The 24,599-nt window shown below is 46.1% G+C and overlaps 1 protein-coding gene across 3 annotated transcripts in view; it reads right to left on the reverse strand.

The window, feature by feature from the left end:
• The window catches only part of AREL1 (apoptosis resistant E3 ubiquitin protein ligase 1), a 1,423,594-nt gene that overhangs the window by 758,911 nt on the left and 640,084 nt on the right, over window positions 1–24,599 (reverse strand). For all 3 annotated transcript variants that reach the window (XM_069637637.1, XM_069637638.1, XM_069637636.1), the window contains one exon: window positions 11,517–11,658. In XM_069637637.1, the coding sequence (XP_069493738.1) occupies window positions 11,517–11,658 (142 nt within the window). The remainder of the gene's footprint in view (window positions 1–11,516; window positions 11,659–24,599) is intronic.

Consider the following 24,599-nt stretch of genomic DNA (forward strand, 5'->3'; position numbering starts at 1 on the left):
AGAACCCGGTCGCCTGTACATCCTTGGCATTGGCGAAAGCATGGAGGTTGACCGGTACCTCTTACACCTTCCATGGTAACCTCCCTCTCTGGAACTTTCTCCCGGAGGTCCCACGTGTGCCACCATCTATGGTTCGACGCTGGGCCGAAGCCGGATACGAGCTACTCCTTGACGTCTTTGATCAGGGTATATTTGTTGAATGGCCTGACCTCCCGATGTCCCTAAGGATAGGCTAGTGCGCATGGCTTCAGTATTCGTCCCTTCGTAAGACCCTTAAACGTAACTACCAGATGTTGCCGGCATTACCACCAGACGACCCCGCCATTGAGGAACTGACCTCCCCCTCGCCCACCAGAGGTAAAATATCTATACTATACACTATGCTGCAGTCCAGATCTATTCCGAAATTCGCGAAACTGAAGCCGGCATGGGAGGCTGACCTTGGGACTGAGGTATCGGATGAACGCTAGGCACATATGTGCGAGCGCATACACCGGGTTCCTTTAACTACCGTTTCAAACCGATTCAGTTTAAAGTACTGAATAGGTTCCACTACACCCCGAACAGATTGCACCGCATGTTCGGTGACCACCCTCCAAGCTGTCCTAGATGCGGTCAGGATACTGCCGATTACATTCACATGATTTGGTCCTGCCCCCGTCTCTCACAGTTCTGGGATGCAGTGTGCTCAACAGTATCTGCTATGCTCGACCACCCCATCAATCCCTCCCCAATGGGATGCCTCTTCCACGACTTCTCAGGACTTTCCCGGAATTCCAAAAAACTGGCTGGCCTCTGCATGCTTCTCGCAGTACGATCCATCCTACTTTGCTGGCTCCGTCCCACGCCTCCCACTCATACCCAATGGCTAAGGGCGGTCACGTGGGTCTCGTACTCTGAGGAAACTTGGTTTTACCTACAGCCCACCCGCTCAAGGCCCAGAAATATCTGGCTCAGATTCCGATCTTATATGTCTGACTTGAATACGACACCGGATACATCTTCTCCAGCTGCTCCCCCCTACCAGCTTTGGTCCCCACCCTAATCATAGCTCTCTTATATCTAGCCTATGTTATAGATATATCCAATGGTCATGATTGTATGTGAAGCAACCTTTGTATGCCTACATTGTGTACATCTGTATTCGTATTATACTTGCCCGGTGTTGTTCGCCTGTGTCATGCTGCCACGCTGAATAAATAAAAGTTTTAAAAAAAAGAAAGACCACATAGGTACTTATCAACAGTAAAGTGGTAAAGAAACATTGTGTAATGCAATTATACGTTGCAAAAATATGATCACATTATCTAGAATTCCGTAAATAAAACCAGTCTGGAACAGAACAGCTAGGTAAGATTACCTGATACGCGCTCAAATTGGTTGATGACTCCATGTAAGAAATGTATGTTGAATCCTGTTCCTTCATATTCGGTGGATAGTCATGGAGTGGTAAAGGGAAAGTATTCGATTTAGAAATTCCAACATTTCAAAATGGCATGTAAGGAGACTGAATAAGAGATAATGACACTTATTGAAATGCATAATATAGCATAGTTATCCATCCCCATAAATAATTTTTCTAAGTGGGTTCTGCAAAACTGATGTTTCGCAAAAAAGTCATTATTTCAACAGCTATTCAATCACATAAATATTGAAAATACTATAAGTGGCATTTACACCGAAAATACAGGTGTAAAGCTAAATACGGAGGAGTGACTCACCTGTGGCGGCATTTTCACGAGTAAAGTCGGAATAGCGTTTGGGAGCAATTTCCGAGTTGTTCTCGGTTGATTCTCTTTGTGTACAAGGATGTGTCGTACATATCCGGTGAGAAGTGCAGGCTGCAGATGCGGTATCGATGACCCCTCTTGTCCTCCAAGACTTGGTTGACTCTACTTTCAAGGTCTTCCAGTGGATATCCGCAACGTCTGACCCATTCTCTTATTCGATCAACAGTCTTAGGGAATACATGCATTGTAATGCCTTCGGATTTGTCATGGGTCTTCGAAGGGCAACCGAAAATAGAACATGCAGGCATTGTTGTAAATTCTGCAAAATAAAGGTCAACATTATTACAAAATTATTTTGCATAAGCATGTGCGAAAGATTGAATTGGACCATACATTGTTCGATGCACGCTTTCTTTTGGGCACCACAGCAATACCAGTGCAGCGTGTGCAGCAGTATTATAGGATACATTTCACAAACGATTCATTGATGTGTTGAAAATCAGAACATGTTACTCGTCCCTTGAATGTTCTATCATGCACGAATATAAAACATACTTATACTATAGGCATGGTCCGCGAAGGATGCAATACGATGCCAATTGACAATGATAAAAATTGATATACCGATAACATAACAAAAGAAACTCAAGTCAATAGCAATGATACAAATTAACATAGCACTACAGAGTTAGATACTTCGGAATAGATATAAATTTACAAATGAAGGAGATATTATTAGGAAACATGTCCTTACCTTGACCAACAAACAGTTGGATTCAGCAAGCAGGGTAATTAGTGGCAGGAGAACAGGGAGATGTTCACAGGTAGCACACTGACGAGTTCACTCGAAGTGGTCACAGAGTAGCATGTTCACGAGTTGACTTGCGGTGCTCAAGGATGTTCTCATGGTAAATATCAAGTGGTTTAGAAAGAATAACAAAAAGGGGTGTGTTTGTGAATGAATGACGTGTATATGTCGTGGCATTATGTGGATTGCAGGGGCGCAGTCTGCTTCGGGGGAGGCCTGCCTGGAGACACGGGGTCTGAGGAGGCCATGTGAGCAATGGCCCCTGGGCGTGGGATACCTTTTGAAGTGTACATGTTGTTTGGTACCTTGGCCATTTGCGCCCCTGACAGCCCCACATGGCAGCGCACATCCACTGGTGCGAACTGCCTTTGATAGTGGAGGATGGCATGGATGGGCCGGGAGGCGTGCAGACAAGGCACCGGAACATTGCTGAATGCAAACACACTTGATTCACTTAAAAAATGAAACAACCATTGATAAAAAATATGTTGTTTTATTTGGTTTCTTATTTTGATGGCACAAAAATACTACACATTGTAAAGGTCTGGTTGCAGCTCGGCGAGGGAAAATCCCCTGTACTGACCACTGTCGCTGGGGAAAGTTTGTCTAATGGCGCCAACGACACAGGCGGGTATTACTCGTCGAACGCGGTGTCCAAGCCTCCCATGTAGCCACCATGTGTACGAACGATAGGCCACCAGCCGGTACCACCTATGAAAGAGAAAGATACAATCTGTTTTTAAATGACCAAGATAAGTGTATTAAACCTTGGTTGTCAATGACAATTCTTGTATGCAATGGCATTTTTGCCAGGACAAATGCTAACAAGACACTGCACAATATTGAATGACTTTTATGCGATTATTACTAGAGAATTGCAAGACTAAACGGATATGACAATGATATCTTGAAGTTACGAGAATATAGGAGACAACCGTGAAATAGTAGTGGCCTAACTGACATAACAACCAGATTACACTTACTCGTTACTTGGATTACGAGGGCAAACTGTTGCGCGAAGTTCGTGCATAAGCACCATCAAAATCCTCAACACAGACCGTGTGAGACAGACTGCCGTGAAGTATGGCAGCTCGGTAACGCATTGCGGCTGTGGACTGCCTTGCGATATGTAGGACAAGCATCCAGAGTTTTCTCGGCAGCAGCAGTTCTCCACCTCTGTTGGCATTAGCACACACCGATTGCAGGTACACCAGGTGGAAACGCCGTCCATGCGACCAGGCCCAGGCTCTTCATCTGTTGAAACGTTCGCCCAATCGTTGTCCAAATCCCCATAGTCTACAGAGCTTGCTCTTTCCAGTAATTCCTCCTCAGAATACTCGGGATCGTACAGGTAGGGCATTATTGTTGCCATTGTGTGGTAAAGAAACAAAAATAATTTATAGCGGTCATACTGGTATCTGTTCACACGGGCTACAAGCAACGAATGTAGCTGACCAGAGCACAGAAACCAGTCACAGAAATATAGCGAGAGGAATGGAAAAGAAAATCTGCTGTTGTGTGTTGTGAAACGCTCCGTTTATACTTGTCGAGGAAAGAGGCTTCCTGCCGTTTCCTTGGCGACACGTCATTAGCTGAGGCGCAGAGAATGTTGACACGAGACGTGCTTTGGCGTTGTGAAATGGGCGGTACGTGTCTAGTGATGTCAGGCTCACGGGCGGGGTATATGATTCAGTGCCGCAAACGCAGGTCACCCAGGGCGATGTGGCAAGTGATAAGATTATCACAAAATGGCCGCGCCCTGCTGACCGATTTTGCTTGTGTTCAACAGACGAAAACTCGGGTAAGGTGCGATCGATCGAATTATGATTAAAAGCACATGGCCGACCCATAGGGACAATAATATTTTTTGACCGAACCATTCCTTTAAGGAACTTGGAATCGCCCGCCAGCCCCCGCTGACAACTGCTCCAAAGATAGCACTTGGTGTACGAACATCCAAAAGGCCCTCCTCGGTAAAATCGCCAACTGTTAGGGAGAATTCTCTTATAAGGCTAATTTCCCAAACCTAGTGAGTCCCCCAGCAGCTTTGCTGGGTTTTTGGGGTTTGGTTTCTTCTCCTGCTAAGAGTGAGACTCCTTTACTCCCACTCTTAGGCATGATTTGAGGTATGTCTTTGACTTGTTATGTGCTTATGGGCTATGGGGTTTCTTTTTACTCCATAGGGTGTCATCTGTTTTTCTGTATGTGTGGTACACAGCACCCTCAGTGCAGTACCACAGGGATGTCACAGTGACTCCCAAACATAGACTCAATACCCTGGGACTGACTACTGTCTCCCAGGGCATGTAAAGTCACCATTGGCATTTCTAGTCCAAAATTGTGAACAGAACCAGTAAAAACCTCATATTGTGGAAGTACTGGTAAGGGGTAATTCGATTGCCTCTGGGTCAGTTTTTCGAGGGGGCACTGTAGCGTCCCCCCTCGTCGAGTTTCTGGCTGGTGGCAGTGGTTACCACGCAAAATATTCCACCGGAATATTCTCTATGGGATTTTCCCATTGATTTTAAACGCACCACTTTTTGATGCAATGTTAAAGATACCGCTGGTTTATTTATTTAATATTAAATCCCCGGTTGGGTCTTTTTGCCAGAAGTCTTTTCTAAAATGGCGTTTGTGTCCGTCTCTGTAACTCTGACCAAGGTCGAGCCCTTTGTTCCACTATTTTGGCGGGCTTCTCCACAGAAGCCCTCCAAATGGTGCCACTCTGTCTGGGTTCCACAGGAAGGGTGGAGGGGGGGAATTGGCACCCTGGACTGCGTTGCCTTAGCAACCCAAGTCGCACTCTACTCTGATTGGCCCAGTGGTGATACCGCACGGCTCACCACTTAGCATGTGTGATTGACAGCTAGGCTGATGAATGGGGGGTTTTCTGCATAAAAGCATGGTCTTTGGGACTAGAACTTCAGAAGTCGCCACAGGACCTAAGAATCCGAAGAGGGAAGAAGCTGAGCCATCTGCAACGACGACACCACCGGTGAAGCCCTGCTGCAACTACCTCACCACTTTCCCAACGACAAGAGAAGATCTTCTGCTGGACGAGTCTTCTTCCTCTGAGCTGGTGGGATCAACCAGTTCGCCCTTTTCGCTTTCCAAAGACGTCTCTTGGTCGAATCGCCCGTGCCAAGCACCCCGGCGGCCGGATAACCAAGCTCGCCAAGCTCACCACTTTTGACCGCGAATAAAAGAACCGCACCTTTTAATCGGGAACTCTGCGGCTGGTTTCATCCCTGTGCAGTGCAACGACTCCCCGTTCCATCCTCGACGAGATCTTTTCTTCCCCTTGTCAGAACCACAAACTTAAACCACTGCCAGGAACAACTGCCCCCGCTGGAGCTTCCTTTCTCGTTAAGGTACTGTGTCTTGCCTGGCCTCCCTTTCTACAGATTGCTAAAGGTGATGCTTAAATCCTTGCCTTCTAAACTGGGTTGGCTCCAGGCCTTCTATCTATATCTTTTGAATCACCCCAACCTCTTTTGGACACTCTGCAAAGACTTTCAGTGCACTTTAAACCGTGTGATCCTGGGCACATTTCGCTTTGCTCCATTTAAAATGGGCCTGGCCTATGAACTTTGGCTCTACAGTCAAGGGCGCCACCAAGGGGTGGCCAGGGGGGCCATGGCCACCCTTATAAAAATACAGGGCCCCCCCCATTGGCCACCTGCAAAAAAGCAACAAAAAATGTTTTATTTTTTTTGCACTCAACTGTTCATGGACAATAAAATGGCCAGTTCAGTGCGAAAAAAAGTATTTTTTTCTGCTTTTTTACCGCGGCCCACGATCGTCTGTAGTCAGGGTTGGAGGAGGACCCGGAAATAAACACAGCCTGAGCCTGAATGCGGGCATTTCTGCTTTGGCTCGCGCTTCCAGCCATGCTGTGTTTATTTCCGGGTTTCCTCCTCAGGCTGCATGGATTTGAGCCCATTCCATATGCCACCTAACCCCCTTAAAAATGCCCAATTCCGGCTAACAAGTAAGGAAGTGGTGCCTAAACATATGGCTGGCCTATAAATCTTGTTCAGATTGGTTGACGGAGCAGCAAGAACAGCCCACCGAAAATCTTCGGCCCGTCCTCGACAAAATGGCAGCTGGGCACTAAGGACCCATTCAACAGCTGTGGCGCCCCATCTATGGAGGTTCAGAGCGGAGTGCGCTCCATGACCCGAGGGTGCGAGCAGAATTTTGGTCAGCGCTAAAAGGAGGGGCAAAGGTTCTTGCTGCCGGCTCCGGGCGTCCAATGTTGGAGACAGACTAGAAGCTCCAGCTCCGTGACAAGGTATGCAGAGGGCTGTCCCGGGACCGCTATCAGGCTCAGAATCTACTGCCGGAGAGCGAAACATATGGCCAGAGCCCACTGACCCGGAGAACGGCACGCAGTGTCCTGTATGTGAGATTCTACCCACGGACGGTACGGCATGATGGGAGAGGATTCAGGGGAGGGCCAACATTCCCCGGCGGCTATTTACCACGCATACTGAGAGGAGCATCCTCCTGAGAAAGAGGTTGGTAAATGTATGAATGGGATCCAGCGCTTAGAGAATACACCCATTCAGGATTTGCATCCAGCTCTCCAGGACTGTGCTACAACATTCAGGCTACAGCATATTACACTCTCTCTCTCTCTAGAATACCCTCCAAAAATGGATTGATGGAACTAGTATGACCCAATCCTATGGAGCTTCTAGCGTGTGCATTATTTGCTGCCTGCCTGTCTGACTTCTACAAGGCTGCAGCCCACTCACCGTAGAATGGAATCCAAGAAAGCTACACCTACCTGGTGATGCTTACTCAATCAAGGAGGGAAGCAGCACACCACAAAAGTCAGAGGGGCTCGCGGAGAGTGGACTGATCACCTCAAAAGATCGGAACAGTTGTCAGGGTGAAGCCATACAACATTAACTACATCCTGAGTGGGCACAGCAAAGGTGGGGCACCCCTCCTCCATTGAGACTGGCTTTCTGCCTACAGACAGTGATCCTGGGTGCTTTCTGGGGGGGTCAGCACTGGTAGCAGAGATTTGACCATAACAGGCATCGAAGAGGCTGAACTGACCCAAAGCAAGCAGAAGAGGTGAGCTGAGGAATAATTCACCAGAAGGGGATAGAAGAAGACACAGCACGTGCCAAAACCACGAGTCCCTGCAGAGGCGAATTGGGAGTAGGGCTGAGGGCCCCTACCGTGGTGCGGATAGCATCTACCCCACACAAACTTGTGCCAGCCCATGCACAATATTTTCGGATTGGCAGTGGCACTGCATGCAAAGGAGACCTGGGCTGCAGCGCTGAGAGATTCCACCAGGCAGGCAAGCAAGCACTTCAGAGGAGCTAAGAGGTACGCAAAGTGTGTCTGGAGATACAGTCTGAAGTGAAACTATACGAGACACCACACACGCAACGTGATTGAACTAATCGCCAGTCACCTTGCAAATCTGTGACACTTAAAGCAAGCAACACAATAAAGCACCCTTTGAAATATTTGCTCATACCCATAATGTCTAATAGCTTGATTTGCTAAAAAAAAGTAAAGTTTGCGTTAACGTCCTTAGCTGAATTTTCTTAAAACCACACATAACACGCTGGAGGTTTGTGACGAATCTCCAAACATAAGTGAGTTTGCTACACAACTTCTTTTATTTTGCGTCTTAAAGCACTGAAAATAAAGTGGGTAAATAGATAGTTTGCCTTTTGCATCTTATAGTTTTCCATTCAGGATGTGTAAAATAAAGGTACTCCGATGTTATTGTATCTCAACATGCTGCTATAAGGATTTATGTTGTCATGATGCTTTATTATGCAATTTGTGTATTTTGCAAGTAAACTCAATGAGATAGTATTATTGTAGGCCTCGACTCCCAAAATGTTATTATTTCTCTCACGTAAAGCGTGGAAGAAGGTGATTCTGCCTAAATTGGAGAGTGGGTTAAAATCCCTGCTTCACTGTTTAGCATAAGCGTGTGATCCTGGGCAAATAATGCAATTTCACCCTGACTTCAACTGCAAAAATTGGAGTGCTTATATCAGTGATTATGTATCGCCCTTGCAATAGGACAGTTTTAATAAGTGTCAGGATAAATTGATGTACCCTGGTGCTTCTCTGCTAGTGGCTCCAATACTGTCACATATCATTGCATGATTGCTGCGCTGGTCCTTCCCCAGTCTCCAATCACCTGATTTGACAGGCAGACAGTCTCTACAGCCAGTCAGTGCACCAGAGTTTCTAGTATAGCGTACTAACTGTGGTTGAACCAACATTACATTTTCTCCCCTGTTGTTCCTAGCCACTGAAGTTGCTTGTGCCGTCCAGAGTACTGCCCCACACTCTGCAATGTCCTGTTATGCTATGATATTGAGTCTTTCATTGCACACCATCTGCCATTTTGACACTTTCTAGGAGCTTCAGAATCTGCAAGTAATAGGGTAAGGGGCTAATGCAGTAGCAGAGGATCAGGCCAAGATTGCTTTGTTACAACATTGATGTTTGCAGATCTTAAAAGATATTGCTCTGTACGGTGAACGTTTTAGATATTTTCTCAGCTGTGTGGAGCACTGGTTATGTGCCTTTCAGGTAGCTAAGGTACTTGCTTGTATGATTGACAGAAAATTGAAGCGTTTTGCTTCTTGTTTTTGCCACCAACTCACCAGAGAGCCAAAAGCCAAAGGAGGGATGGACCAAAGGTTCACCTGAAAGGGAGCCACTGACCACAGGAGAGTTCACCATAGCAGCCAAGGGCCAGAGGGGCAACTGAACAGAGAGGTTCACTTTTACTTTAGTTTTACTTCATTGCATTTTGAATTTTTGCTGTAAGCTGAAACTATTGAACCGGAGTACAATTAGGAAGGACAGGACTTGTAAGGAGGGACACTTGAGGGCGTTTTATTTACCAGCCCACTGACTGCCCATGGCCATGCTAATTCCTATGGACAATCCCACCCACTACCTGAAGAGTAAGAGTATTCCTAAGAAAGTCTAACTTTTGAACTGCCTGGGATTTTTTATGTACACTGGCAGGTAGTGACTTTACCTGGGTGGTGTTCTCAGTAGCGATTCCTAATTGTCTATTAAATGATTCTGTTACTTTCCCTAATGTTTTTTATTAATTATACCAGATGTATCATATTTTTCTTATGTCATTTTTTAAAATGTGATTGTTTTGTAATGTGAAAAGTTTAATCAACTGAAACACATTAAATATATTATTATTATTAAAGAAGGGGACAGTTTCCCTCAGACACTTGGCAAGGGCATTCAGGCCATATTTCCAGACCTGCTTCATTACAAAGCCTTGCAATGTCCGAATGTCAGGCATCTGCGTAACAATCTTTCCTAGTGTCAACTAAAAGACCCGTCTCAAGAGACCGGGATAGAACTCCTTTGGAGGCTCAGACACATGGACAGTTCTATGTGATTACAACGAATCAAAAGATAGTCAATGAAATAATACAGAAAATAAAATCTTTTATCAGGTTCCTTTGCGGTTGAGAGACTTTTGAAGAATCAGGGGAATTGCTGTGTCCTTCTTCGGTTGGACAATATTTTGGCAGTTTGTTACATCAACCATCTGGGAGGTACTCGCTCCAAGGCCCTGACAGACCTGGCAGGGGATTCCTTGCATTATTGCCTGGACAGAAACATTGTGTTAAAGGCGGAATACCTTCCGGGTGTCCAGCAACGCATTGGCAGACTGGAATTCTAGGCACCTTCAGGACCTGATCGACTGGATGTTACACATGAGCGTTCTTGCCAGGATCCTCCCTCTCTCTCGGGTCTGATTCAGTTAGATCTCTTGCTTCCAGACTCAATTGCCAGGTGCTTCCCTTTTACAGTGGGAGACCAGACCCTAGCGGATTGGCACTGCATTCAAACAAAAGTAGTAAGACTCATCATTCACTCGTGCCTGACATACTACCTTAACTGATAACAATATTTAAAATCCAGCACCACTACAAACATGGTTCCCAGTTTCTTTGTGTTCCAAACTTGTTTTATGTTGATGTTTGTTTTTACTTTGCTACTGTGGTGTTGTAAAGATGGTTTTGCGTAATATTCGCCTACGTCTCTTTCATAGACTCTAAACCCCCTCTCAGGTTGAGGGAGATTATTCATTATGTGAGCTCTCCAAGCCCACATCCACATAGGATGGAGCAGATTGCCGCCGGAGGCAGCTGTGACCAATCAAGCTTGCTCTACCCTTTGGTAGCCTGCAGCAGTTGAGTTGCAGCCTGCTGCAAGTGAATATAATTGAAGACACATCCCTAGCTCTTTGCCTCTTGGAAAGCATAGATCTACCAGAATGCATCTGCTGGATAGACTTGGAATGGAACATGGAAATAGTTTGGTACACCCTTGTAGCAGGAAAACTGATAAATGGAAGCAGAGGCATTTTGTGGATTGTAAAATGGTAGTCAGCTGTAAACATAGATATTGCAAGTCCACCTACAGCGACGCTGGATGCCAGGTCAATTGAATCCAGACACCTCCTTTCAGTATTGTGTTACATTGACACACAAACCTTACATGCTTATTCCAATAATTCTGCAGTTAATCTAAAGAAAATTTGTAAGCATTTTTGCCATTGATGTAGACAAAATAAATTCTACTGCTAGGTTCCTTCAAAATTATTAGTGTGCAATTTATGTTCCAAGTAATGGGCATCATTTTACCGTTTTAGACCCTCCTGATGCTAAAATTGTGGTGCTTAAACCCTTCAACCTGTAAAAACAAAGATGTGCAGGAAAACCTGTCACTCTGTAAAACACCTAGTGTCCGCAAAGATCACTAAATATTGCTTGTTCTGCAAGAAGTAGAATTCATTTCTACTGTGAAGGAAAAGGCTGACAACTAAATTAAGAAGATTAATCACATCTATTTTAATTCTATTTGCGCCAATACAGCAGGATGTGAATAATGCTCACCCTGCTAAATACCTACAGTTGTCTTCAATTTCCTACCACTTATCTTACCGATGTTTTTATGTAGAAACCGGATGAAAGTTGCTGCCATTACATTCCTCTCCTTACAGCTCAGTTCCACTGGTGGCTGGAGTCCATCATCCACCACTAATGTTTGCAGCTTGTGCACCGGATCAGGTCCATGGTAAGAAAACTATGCATACAAAATATAAAAGCAAGTCTTGCATGACAGAAGCAAAAATTAAACAGAGAATTAAAATAATGTAAAATGTCTTATGCCTACATTCAAGCGACAAGGGCCCAACATGAGCAATTCTTTCTTCCACATAATGGAGCACATTCTAAGCACATTATTGAGATTGATCACACAACAATTTCATTCACACAGAAGCCAAACAAAACCTTACAGACAAGTTATAATTGAAGGGAAGCAATCCTGCCAACAAGAACATCAATGGACCAAAATGCCAAGGGTGGTGGAAATAACCAAATCCGAATGGTGAAGAAGCTATTTATTGTGAAAGGAGAAGCTGTAAACTTGGACGAGAGAGAATGTGGGGGATGGGGAAAGTTGCCCGCTCAGCAATGCTGACCTCGGAAAGGGTATATGCTGGATTCCTGAGGGCCTCTCCAATGTTCCTTCTAATAATTTGTTATCTAAGTGTGAAAGTGGTTGGTTTTCATACACACATTATGTTCCATGCGCGCATCTAACTAACAAAGTAAGTATTTTTTTGGTCAATTTTATGAGCAGGAGTAAATAGTGAGTGAAGAGAGTTTGGGGGGTGAATCCCCCCAACGTTTGCACATCTTTGCAAATCAGTATAAAAGGTACATCTTACAGCACTTTTACCAAAGATCTAGGCTAAAAAAAAAAATTATATGTGATTAGAAAAGAGCTCAACAACCAGTCAAAAATCTGCCACAGTAACTAGCAAAAGCATTTCTATGCACAAAACACTGTAGGCACCATATAAAAAATAGTTTGAGTTGGGACTATTAATTAGTTGATACTGCTTAGAGACAATGCAGAACGTGTTTTATGCCATTGGAAAAAAACACTAATATGTACTACAAAAAACAAATAATGCTCATCACAAATGATGTGGCTGGCAACAAATTCAGATATGATACATTATTTGCCAGATGAAACAATGACAGCTAAAAGGAGTGTGCCCAAAAACATGCCAATAAGAGTTCATGTGCCACATTAATGAAGTATTTTGTGGGCCAGGAGAACACACTTCTCATAACGTGTGTGCTTGTTAGGTAAGATTTTCATATTTATGATAAATCTTCCGGACCTGTGTCAACCCTGAAACTTTTTGCTTGGACTTGGTAATTATTTTTTCTTGTCCCTAGGTGAGTGGAATTCTTTTCCCCTCTCACATAGTCTTTTACCCTTTTTATGGTGACCTCTTTATGTCTCTCTTGTCTGTTTGGATTTATAATACCCTATAACTTTTGGGTTTAGGCTGGGTTGCCCCTTTGGTCTTCCCTTTGTAATTTCTCTTTAGTTTACTCGGGTCAACTACTTTTCCTAAGGGGTAAAGTGGAATTTACAGTCCATTTACATTTTATATAGTGAGCCAGCACACCCCACCTTAAGTGGAGTGCTGCGGAAATAAACTTTATCGCCTTTCTCACTTACCTGTTAACATTTTTGTTACACTTACAAGTTAACTTGAATGGCTGGTGGCAGTGAAACTACGTTTATGGCTTTTAGTCATTATTACTCGCAGGATGTCAAATCAGCAGCGATAATGCACAGGATGGCTTCCATTCTGCTGGAATAGTGGGCTCCTTTTTTGGCCATTTCTCGTTTGCTTGTTGTTTCTTAAGTCTTCTTCTGCCATTCTAGTTTTGTATTCCCTGCCGAGGCTCGAGAGTGTCTGAAAAGGTAGGAAGTGAGGGAGGAGTCAAAAACTCTGCAGCCCGTTGTCTTTCACATTGCCTGAAAGGAACCAGTTCCCACTGGGGGGCTGGTTGTCCCGATTGGACAGCCAGACAGCCCCTTTCTGTAAACTGCAGGGAGAGTTTGCAGACGTTGGGCTGTAGTTTCTGATAAATGCTATGAATCCTGGAAGCTGCTGACAAGTCGACCACTGGAAACAAATCCAAAGAGGAAGATGAAGAAAAGATGGCTGCAACCATTTCCACCGATCAGGCTCCCGTAACACAGCATGCTCTCTGATGTAACCCTTCCTTCCAAGCAAACTGGGGGTCACTAATGCGACTACTCCTACCCAGAAGCAGGTGAGATCCACTAGTCTTGAGGAGACCTGCAAAAGAAGTCATCCCTCGACATGCTGTTATCTTGCTGAGCTGCAAACCGTCAATACCCAGGGACCTCGAGCTTGAGTGCAGTGCAAGGTCTTCTGAAGTCCGAATCCTAATAAAACTTTGGTGGACTCCTGCTGGATCTCCAGAGACACGATGTGAATCCCTGAAGTCCCCTCACCAGAGTGCAGGACCGAAAGAGTGAAGAGAATCCGACCAGCAAGATCCGCTCTTCATCTGACTCCTGTAAAAGGGCACCAAATCCACAGAGCCATGAGAAGTGTGAGAAACCTGAAGGTGTCTGCCCGGCTTGTCCCCGGGGATATGTCATCCAGGTGGCCAGGACACAGCCATCACTATTGGATCCAGTTCCTGGGGGCGGACCAGTGAGGGAGCATCACCTGGATGGGTGGTTCTTGGGGAGTGGGACACCAATGGGTAAAACGCGGTATGTCCCTTCTTCCTAACACCTCTTTCTCATCCTACCACGTAGCATATTCTCAAATACTGCCCCCCCTTTCCCACATGCACACTCACACAACACGAAGGGCAACGGACTAACAGCACAGCCGTTTACCTGACATGTCCCAATAGAATGGTCAAACAAGATCAGATAATTGACCAGACTCTCACACACACACCTGACGGCCTGTTTCCTTCCCCACAGGTGGAGCACAACAGCACAGTACGAACAAGGTAGACAGCACGATGTAAGAGCTAATTTAGCAAAGCAGTTCAAGAGGAGGAGGAAAGACGGCGGAGATCGAGGCGGTGGCAAGGGGAGAGTCGACCTTGTCCTTTCCGACCAAGGCCCGTGAAGCCTCCGCAGAGCGAACGATAAGCCCGCAAACAATAGCCAACACGTGTAGCAGCAGTTGTCGATGGTACGCAAGACCCTACTCTGCTGATTGCCAAGCCGAGGGGAGATGCTTGTCTCCACAGTATCAACTTGGACTCCAAAGAGAAGGAAAGCCAAGCGGTTCATCACAGACGGTGAGTCGAGGGGAGAATCGTTAAGAAACGGAACGAAAAGTAGCAAAGTGGTTATTTGAACTTTGAGCAAAGAACTATTAAGTTTTGGAATGGGGAAAACCAGCAGTAGAGGTGTCCGGCACCACATGGGTGCTCACTCAAGATTCTCTGGGTGATTACCCAATGGTAAGAGACTACCGTAACCAGAAAGCCTTGGGAGGAGGTGAAGAAAGATCAAAGTGGTCCTACAGCAGTCTCAAAAAATCCTCTGTACCGTCGAAAGTCTTTGACCAGCAGATCATTGTGAAAGTCAAGGGAAATGAGTCCTGCATGTTGAAAATTAGCACATGAACTGTGTTTCATGGAAATTAGCAAGAATGAACTCGGACGGGGGATGCTAATGAAAAGGGGCAGAGTCTAAAAGTCCCATGAGGAATCATTTCGTAAAGTTGGCGAGAATGAACCCGGAAGAGGGATGCTGACAAACAGGGGCAAGGCCCGAAGATTTGTTTAAGAATTGTGAAAGTAAGAAGCAGTGCAAGGCAAGGGGAGGTGAACTGTCCTCCTTGTTATTTGGGATCCAAGACGGCCGAGTGAGATCCAGGGGTGGAAAGTCACCACCCAGAGTACACTGAAAAAGGACTATCTTGTTAAATCGTTCCAAAGTGTCTGAGGGGTTAGTGCCCAGAAGAGGGGAACAGGGGGTGAAGCCGTCACCCAAAGTGTCCGAGGGGTCAGCGCCCAGAAGAGGGGGACCCAGGGGTGAGGCCATCACCAAAAATGCTTGTAGAAGAGAATTTTGTGCTCGTTTGTTCGGAGTATCAGGCCTCGAAGGCGAGAGACTTGTGTTTGAACCAACGAAGAACCCGATAGCTGCTACTGAACTGTTAGCTGTGATGTGCTCCAAATTCACACCTTGTCCCAGGCTGAAAACGTGGGAAACGGAGACCTCAAGGCAATCACATCCCGACCTATTATTTGTGAACACTTTTCCTTTGTTTGAATACCCTATCCCACACTCCTTTGTATTTAGTGTAAGGAATTGGCAATAGGTTTTTCTTAGTATAGGCCGTTTATTTTGACACTATGCCACTAGGACTGCCTTATTTTCATTTGATGGTCGACGCTTGCTCCCATCTTAGATTTAGGTTTAGTTTAAGCGTTTTTCCTCCCTGCATTAACAGTTTAATAAACACCCTTGAACTGTCTGTAATCATTTGTGTCTGTCTTCACTGCTGCCACCATGAGTTTCTTACAGAAGCTACAAAGTATCCTTTGTTGGAAGCCTCCCCAGTCAATGTCTGCTGCCAGTTTTCCTTCAGTGAACATTTCTTCAGTCTCCAGACCAAGGACCTAAGATCAGGCTCGTGTGCTGCTTCATCCTGAGGGCATCCACTCAGAAGCTTTTCTTTTCAGCTAAGGTACTGTGTTGACTTGAGTGATACTTATCTTTTGTCTTGTGTGAATCCTGTGAGGCTAAGTGGGTGATTCGAGTGTTTGGGGGGTTTCCCATACCATTCACCAAGGCCTATACTTCAACGCATCAAAGGAGCCTTCTGTGAGGTGCCTGAACACTTTTAACTAACTCTAAAGCTAATACTTGTTGAAGAAAATATCCTCTGGAAATGACTTTCCTGCAACTGAACTCTATCCTTAACCTGCCTACAGCTGGCTCCTAGCCACTAGGGGCCCTCTTCTGCCTCTGAGAAAACTCATGCAATAGAATAGGGAAGGACTTTGATGATAAGGCTTCTGTCTTGAAATTATAACAAGTGTAAAAGTACTTACTTGTAAATGAGTTAGTGTTGTAACTGTATCTCTGCAACATAATACGTTACAAAAAAGTCTACAAGTTAATACTTGTTGCTCCTTTAAAAAGTATAGACGTTATTTTACTAGCTTTGAATTGTGGTTCACACTTCTAAAAAGTAATGGAGTTGGCAGTGGTTTATCATTTCGAAAGTGAATGAGTGGAAAAGCCTTCCAGTAGGATTTACCCAGCTTGATTAGCTATATGATCTTATAAACGTGTGCTATTAGGTTTAGCTTTCGCTGATCTGCTTTAGTGCATTTCTAAAACAGTCTTGGAGTTCATACTTGCCTTCGAATTGCTTGAATCCCATCTTAAAAGTATACAAGGTTCCTTACTTACCTTGAAATACATTGTGTCTTTCTAAAACCTCTAACACTGGTTTGTGCTTTCCCTGAAGTGATTACTGCTCTTCAAGAATAGTTCTTACTTGTCTCTGAGTTGCTTGTAGCCCCTCTGAAAAGTATAATAAGTTACTTACTGACCTTCAATAGCCGAGTCTCTTCTTAAACTGTAATACCAATGAGTTAATTCAAATAAGTTATCTTACTTGCCTGACTGAAGTCACTCTGTGTGTGGTTAGAAGAATATATGGTAAATTACTCACCTGTTGGGTTGTGCTTTCCTTGAATTGTCTCTGGGCACTTCTAAAATAGTTTCACCAAGTTCTTACTTATCCTTGAGTAGCTAAAGGCCTCTAGGTAGTATACAAGTTAAGATACTCCCTCCAAACTGTGTTCTAAAAAGTAACATTGGTGCATAACTCTATCCATTCTTCATAGAATGAAAGGTTATACATGCTGCAAGAAAGACTTATAACAGTGTTGGCCTAATTAAGTATGTCTATAACTGAATAACACTGTATATTGGGACCAATAGGGTCTTCTACCCTTGAATTACATATTGTATTCTGAAAGTATACCTAATCTGGTTTTACTCCCCAAGAATAGCTTAATGCCATTCTGAATGTGTTATAGGATTGACTCACCTGCAATGCTTATTGTAATCTAAAAAAGGTTATACTGTGGTTTGTCTACCATAAGTATTGAGTTGGTGTTTATAATTGTGTATATATGATATGTTAGGAGGGAGCAAGAATAAGCTGAACAAAAAATGGGAAACAATGAACGCAGAGGAGCATATGCTCTTCTCCTTCTACCCACAAAGTTCCATTTTTCGAATCAGTGATAAGTAGATCAGCGGCATAGGAAGGAGCCCTAATAATATGACTGCCCGATCCCAAGAGGAAATGTAAGGGGGAAAAAGCATATCCCTATTGGCAAAGCCAATTAATTTTTTGATTCCCTGAAAAATCATTTTGATTAGAAGTGGGGGGTAAAATCTGAACACATCCCTGCTTGCAACATTTACATAGGAAGTGAAATGACTGGGCACATAGTACAGCCTATTGTTGTTTTCCCCATCCTTCCTCGCCCCAGCCTAGATGAAATTCAGTAAAAGCCTCACTGAGGTTTGTTCATGGAGCTCCTTTGACGAAAATCACATGCATTTGTCTTTTAAGTTAATAGCTGCAAAGCTCAGAGGTACAAGAGGTGCAATACATTCTCCTGAAACTAGGGACCCCTCTTCTGCAATACACCTATCAGTTAAACAAGATACACGAGTAGGCTAGAGGCACTTAACACAGAAAATATGATTATACTGAAACAGAAGGTGCAGTCTCTTACACTGTTACTAGAGATTACTATCCTTTAATGCAAATAAACAACATTTCCTTTAGAGTGCTGTACTGCCCCTTCCCCCCACCCTTGTATCCAGTGCTGGCCTGTGAAAGGGTCAATCACATGAGGGGTTAAAGTATATGAAACCAGGGGATATTATCCGATAACATCCAGCCTCACGGCATTATTCAGAATAAAGGAATGAGTGAACAAGGGCGGGACATATACATGATAAAGGACATTTTTAACTGGCGAATGGGAGAAGAGATTAACTTTGTAGGTGCTTTTATCTAAGCTAGTCTCCTGTGTGTGTTATGGTTGCCAGGTTACGGAGGATCAAGAGAGGGAGAGCCGTTATGCCTGGGCTTATTAGAAGGTAGCCCTGTAAAATGATCTTCAGTTAAAGAATTTGTTTGAAATAGTTAGAGGAAGAAACATTGATCGGAGTGTGAGCTGCGCTGGAAAGAAGCCTGAAGCCAAATCTGCAGAAATAAGTTACTATACTTATAGACATTGACTTTGTTGTGGTCCGTGAAAGGAGAAGCTCCACGAACAGCTGATAACTGACAGCTGAGTTTGCGAGGAGCACTGAGAGAAGTGAACCGGAGAAGTGATAAGGGACTGAGCCGAGCTGGGAGATTGGGGGAGCTGAAACAGCTGATCTCACTTCCCGAATGTAGACAAAGGAAAGGCCCGAATGTAGACAAAGGAAAGGCCCGGGTTACGAGGACCTCTAGGAGTCATCAGTGGAACTGCAGCTAGGAAAAGAGATGAACGAAAGGATAAAGGGAAAGTCAGACTTTAATAATAAGAAATAGAGTGCAAAGTGGAAGGAGAGAAAAATAAAAACAAAGAAGAAAGAATGCAAAGACTTTTAAGATGGGATTGAAAGTGGTTGTAGAAAGTTCAAGTTAAATTTAGTAGATAAGAAAAGTTCTGTTTAAGTGACAAGTTGAGAGACTGATTCTGGCAAAGCTTCTGGAAGAATCTAAAGAAATTTGCTGAAGAGAAGTTAGACTTCTAAACAAATACAGAGAATCTATCTTGCAGTTAAAAGTTTGCGTTCAGTTTGAATAAAAGTTGACAGTTTTTACAGACTATCAAGAGTGATTGCCTTTATTCCAGTTTTGAAACTTGACATGCTGGCCTCAAATACTAGTTGACAGATCTCTGTAAAAAGTGAGGGAATGGAGCAGTAAAACACTTGCTGGGATATTTGCAAACCAAATATACTTTGCACAAAAAAAAATATGGAAAGCCTCACCATGATATTATGGGCAGTTTAAGAAAATGTCATAAACATTGTGAGGAATCCCAAGGTATCGTCACTGCTTCCATAGGGGGAAGCCCCTTCCCATGAGACCAGGGAGGTGAAGCTGCTAGCCGATAGTTCCCCTGGGTGTGGTACTTGGCAGGTGAATCTCACGGGAGAGAAAACTCCCCATGGGACCAGTGACAATCATCTTGGGAAAATGATGTATTCCCCCTCCCTCATTTGTGAGTCCTCCTTCCTCTCACCCCACTCAGTACCCTGTAGTTCCCCACACCTCTATATTTCTATGTAGAGTTGAGGAAACTAAGTCTCAGGAAAATACTGAGATGATAAAGGGTACCACTGAACTCTGTGGTGATCATCAGTTCTGTGGTGTTACAGACGAGGTAAGGGCTAGAGCAATGAAGAATATCAAGCAAAACCAACATCTGCAGTCTTGTTGCAGGAGACTGCCACTGGCTTCCTAAAGTACAAAATAGAGGAAGGACTGTGCTATTGGTCGAGCCTGCTCCTGAGCAGCCGACAGCGAATATTGAATGCTGCAGAAGGAGAGACGCAGGCAGAAGCTATGGACCGGGACAACAGCGGTACAGAGCGGACATCTGTAAGGGTGATGCCAAGAACTGACAGACCAAGAGAAGCCAAAGAGAATTCAAGTGCGTGAAAGACTTGGAACGCCTTCTAAAAGGAAGCCATGCACCCCGACTGGCAGAAGCCAGGACAAGGATAACAGTGGGAGCCTAGAGAGGATGATCCAGAGAGTCGGAGGAGCTTGAGGAGGACAACATGCAGCGGGAACTCGAAAAGAAGGTACGGGTGCCGCCTGGGTCCAAGAGAAAGCTAAAGAAGGTCAGGGACCCGATGCAAAGCAAAGTTGATAATATACGGATTAAGGAACCCACAAGAAATATAAAGACACAGACATATTCAAGACCAGTAGACACTTGGCAGGAGCATAAACTAAGTGTCCCAGAAGGCCAAAATAAAGCGCTCTGGGACCCAAGAAAACCACAGAGGCAAAGCCAAAGTAAACGGGTCAGAGACCAGAAAGAAATACAAGGGCAAAAAAAAGCTGAACCAAACTGAATAAAACCTCCTGTGTGCAACAGTACCTGGCAGGAGAGTATACCAGGTATGTTCAGTTGGGGATTGAGAGAAACAAGTGTAGAGAACGAGAGGGAATAGTGACGTACAAAAGTATGTACTGAAGCCCAGGTGGCTGCATCACAGATGTGATGAATAGGAACTCCCCTCTGCAGGGCAGTAGACGCAGCCACTCCTCTGGTAGAATGGGCCCGCAAGCCAGCCGGAGGGTCCTTACCCGCCAAGCGGTAACACTCGGAGATAGCTAAAATAATCCGAGACAAAGTCTGTTTCGTCACAGCTTGTCCCAAACGCTTCCCAGCGTAACCAATGAAAAGTTGATTGACCACTCTGACCCGGGACATGCGCAAAATATAAAACCTCAACACTCTCCGAGGATCAAGCCTATGGAGCCTCTCCTCTTCCTTACCAGGATGTGGAGGAGGATAGAACGCCGGAAGAACAACCTTCAGGCTCAAATGAAAATCCGAAACCACCTTCGGAAGAAAAGAAGGACGAACTCTAAGGACAACCCTGTCCTTGTGAAACACAGTGAAGGGTGGCTTAACTGAAAGTGCCTGTAACTCACTCACTCTGCGAGCGGAAGTAACCGCAAACAAAAACACAAGTTTTCAGAGTCAACAGCCTCAAAGGGCAATAATGTAAAGGCTCAAACGGAGCACCCATAATAAACTTAAGAACAAGGTTCAAATCCCAACCTGGCACCAAAAAAGGTGACAGAGGGAACACATTAGTGAGCCCTTTCAAAAACTGCGAAATTAAAGGAATCTTAAAATAGGAACACTCCTCAGACGAGCGCTTAAATATAGACAGCGCCGCCAGGTAACCTTTAATGGCCCCCACTTGCAAGCCCCTGTGGGCCAAAGAAAGCAAAAAAGACAAAACCATGGGAATGTCGCATTCAAAAGGATCCACATTCTGAACTCTGCACCAGTCGCAGAACTTTCTCCAACGGCACAGAGACTTTGTTGCCGGCCGCCTGGCCGAGAGCAACACCTCCATCACGTCTTCAGGGAGGTCCTTATCCTTACACCTCAACCTTTCAGAAGCCAACCGTGAAGATTGAGGGATCTGACCTCTGGATGGAGAACCTGACCCCCCTCCTGTGAGAGCAGATCGTCTCGGTAGGGAAGACGACGTGGAGGACAAATGGACAAGTCTAGAAGGTCCGGGTACCACGTCCTCCGGGCCCACGCCGGAGCAATGAGGATCATCCGGGAACCGAACCTCCATAACCTCCGCAACACTTGCGGGATGACGGGGACTGGAGGAAACGCGTACAGCAGTGGGAATGACCACTCCACCACGAATGCATCTCCTAAGGCTCCTTTTGGAGGAAATTCCTGCAAGCAAAACCTTTCGCACTTCCGGTTGACACTGGAGGCAAAGAGATCCACTTGAGGGGTCCCCCAAAGGGCAAAGATCTCCAGGAGAATCTCCTGAGCCAGCCCCACTCGTGAGAGATCGTGCTCTTCCTGCTCAGAGCGTCCGCCGTCTCGTTGTCGTCTCCGGCCTGATGAGCTGCCGAGATCGAAACTTCCTGCTGGATGGCCCAGAACTCGAGCTGCATCGCCTCCATGCACAGCGGAAGTGACCCTCCCCCTCCCCCTTTTTGTTGAGTTAGTGCATGGCCACCGTGTTGTCCGTCAGAATCAGGACACTCTTCCCGCGCACATTCGGCAGAAAAGCCTTCAGGGCTAGCCTGGCGGCCCTCAGCTCCAACACGTTGATATGGAGTCTGGACTCCGACGGACACCAACGTCCGCTGACTGTCAACTCGTTGGCATGAGCTCCCCATCCCGTGAGGGATGCGTCCGTCACGATCGTCACCTCCGGCCAGGGCAGCCAAAATGGGGCCCCCTTCATCAGATTGCCCTCGACGGCCCACCACAGAAGGTCCCGGGCTACCGAGGGCGGCACCTGACAGCCTGCCAGAGGAGTGAGACCACTGGAGCTTGAGTGCCCACTGCAAAGACCTCATCCGCAGACGAGCCTCTGGCACCAGAAGAATGCAGGAATGCAGTGAGGCCGAGCAGTCTCAAGAACTCGGACGCTGGGAGATTCTGAGCAAACTGAAACTTGTGCACCATCTGCTGAATGTGAAGAGCCCTCACCTGAGGAGGAAAACACTGCCCCAGGGACGTGTCGAGCACTGCTGCGATGTACTGGAGCCGCTGCGTTGGTGTCAAATGGGACTTCTTTAAATTGAGGGAGAAGCCCAGGCTGTGAAGGGAGTGGCAGGTGACGGACAGATGATCCAGGACCTGCTCGGGAGAGCTCCCCCTGATCAACCAATCGTCCAGGTAGGGGTAGACGTGAATCCCCCCTTTCCTGAGATGTGCTGCCACCACCATGAGCTTGGTGAAAACCCTCGGGGCGGAGGTCAATCCGAACGGCAGGACCCGAAACTGAAAGTGTGAGTCGCCAACCGCGAACCTCAGGTACTTCTTGTGCTTGGGATGGATCGGCACATGGAAGTAAGCATCCTTGAGGTCGAGAGACGCCAACCAGTCCTGAAGTTGAAGGGCCTGGAGGTCTTGAGAAAGAGTCACCATCTTGAACTTGCCCATCCTGAGGAGTTTGTTCAAACCGCGCAAGTCCATGATGGGTCTCAATCCCCCGTCTTTCTTTGAAAATAAGGGGAATACCATCACTTGTTCCTCTCCGCTACAGGCACCAGTTCTATGGCACCTTTCTCCAGCAGGGCTTGAATTTCCTGCGCAAGGAGCGGATCCGGACTCTTCAAAGAGAGGTTCCCTGGTGGATTGTCGTGAGGCCTCTGCCGAAAAGGAAGACAGTAGCCATGGGTTATGATCTCCAGAACCCACACATCCGAAGTAATGGCTTGCCACTCTACAAGATGCTGCGCCAGCCTTCCCCCTACCGGCGAACCATGGGACCTGGCCTCATGACTGAGTGGTAGCGGCTGCGGCGTTGCCTGAGGGCAAAGAGGCAACTGCCCGAGCAGCCTTGGCACCTCGAGTACCTTTGTTTCCACCTCTGGCACTCGTACGATGGCCTCTTTCACTGCTAGCTCCTCTCGCTTTACTGAAGGACGAGTAATAGCGAAAGAAACCTCCCCTCCATTGCTGTCCCCTAGGACGAAAAGGCGGAGTTGGCGATCTGCAGCACCCAACGATTTCGCTGCAGCTTTGGAGGTCTGCAACCTCTCAAGGCTCTCGTCAGCCTTGCTGCCAAAAAGGTGTTCACCGTCAAAAGGCATGTTGAGGAGCCGGGACTGCACATCAGCAGCGAACCCAGACTTACGCAACCACGCAAACCTGCGCATTACAGTGCTCGCCGCCATGGACCGGCTGACACAATCCGCCAAGTCCAAACCCAACTGAACGGCCTCACACATAGCATCCTTGCCATCCTGAACCATAGCAAGGAAACCATCCCGTTCGTCCCCTTCGGGAATATGATCAGCCGCCAATGCAACACAGTTCCACAGAGTGTGCGTGAAACGAGACAAGGCACATATGGAGTTGGCCGCCTGAAGTGCCATACCCCCCGAATAAAACACTTTCTTCGCCCAGCCGTCAAAACGTTTGTCGTCCTTATCCAGAGGGATGGTAGGATACGACGCCTGCTTTGCCGGGGACGTAGCCGCCTGCACCACTAAACTCTCTGGGGTGGGGCGCCTAGACAAGTAGCAGGGGTCACTACTGGCTGGACGGTATTTTCGCGACAAAGACTTGCCCACTGCCGGGAGACTCTCCGGAGCAGTCCAAGCCGCCGCCACCCTTCTCTGCAGAGCCATATGAAAAGGCAAAACCGGGTCAGTGGGTGGATCGAGATGAAGGATGTCCGTGAGATCATCCTGAACGAACTCCCCTAGGGGAGCTGACCAACCCAAGTACTCGGTAACCCGAGACATAAGGCGCCGATATGAAGAATCGGCATGAGTGCCAGGCTCCGCTGACAAAACTCCACCTCCGGAGAGGTGTCCAGTCCACTGGTATCATGCAGCGACTGCCTCAGGTCATCAAACTGGCTATGGACCGAGATAA

Source organism: Ambystoma mexicanum, chromosome 14, assembly GCF_040938575.1.
Source record: "Ambystoma mexicanum isolate Mex_15411 chromosome 14, UKY_AmexF1_1, whole genome shotgun sequence".
In the NCBI taxonomy this organism is placed as follows: Eukaryota; Metazoa; Chordata; class Amphibia; order Caudata; family Ambystomatidae; genus Ambystoma; species Ambystoma mexicanum.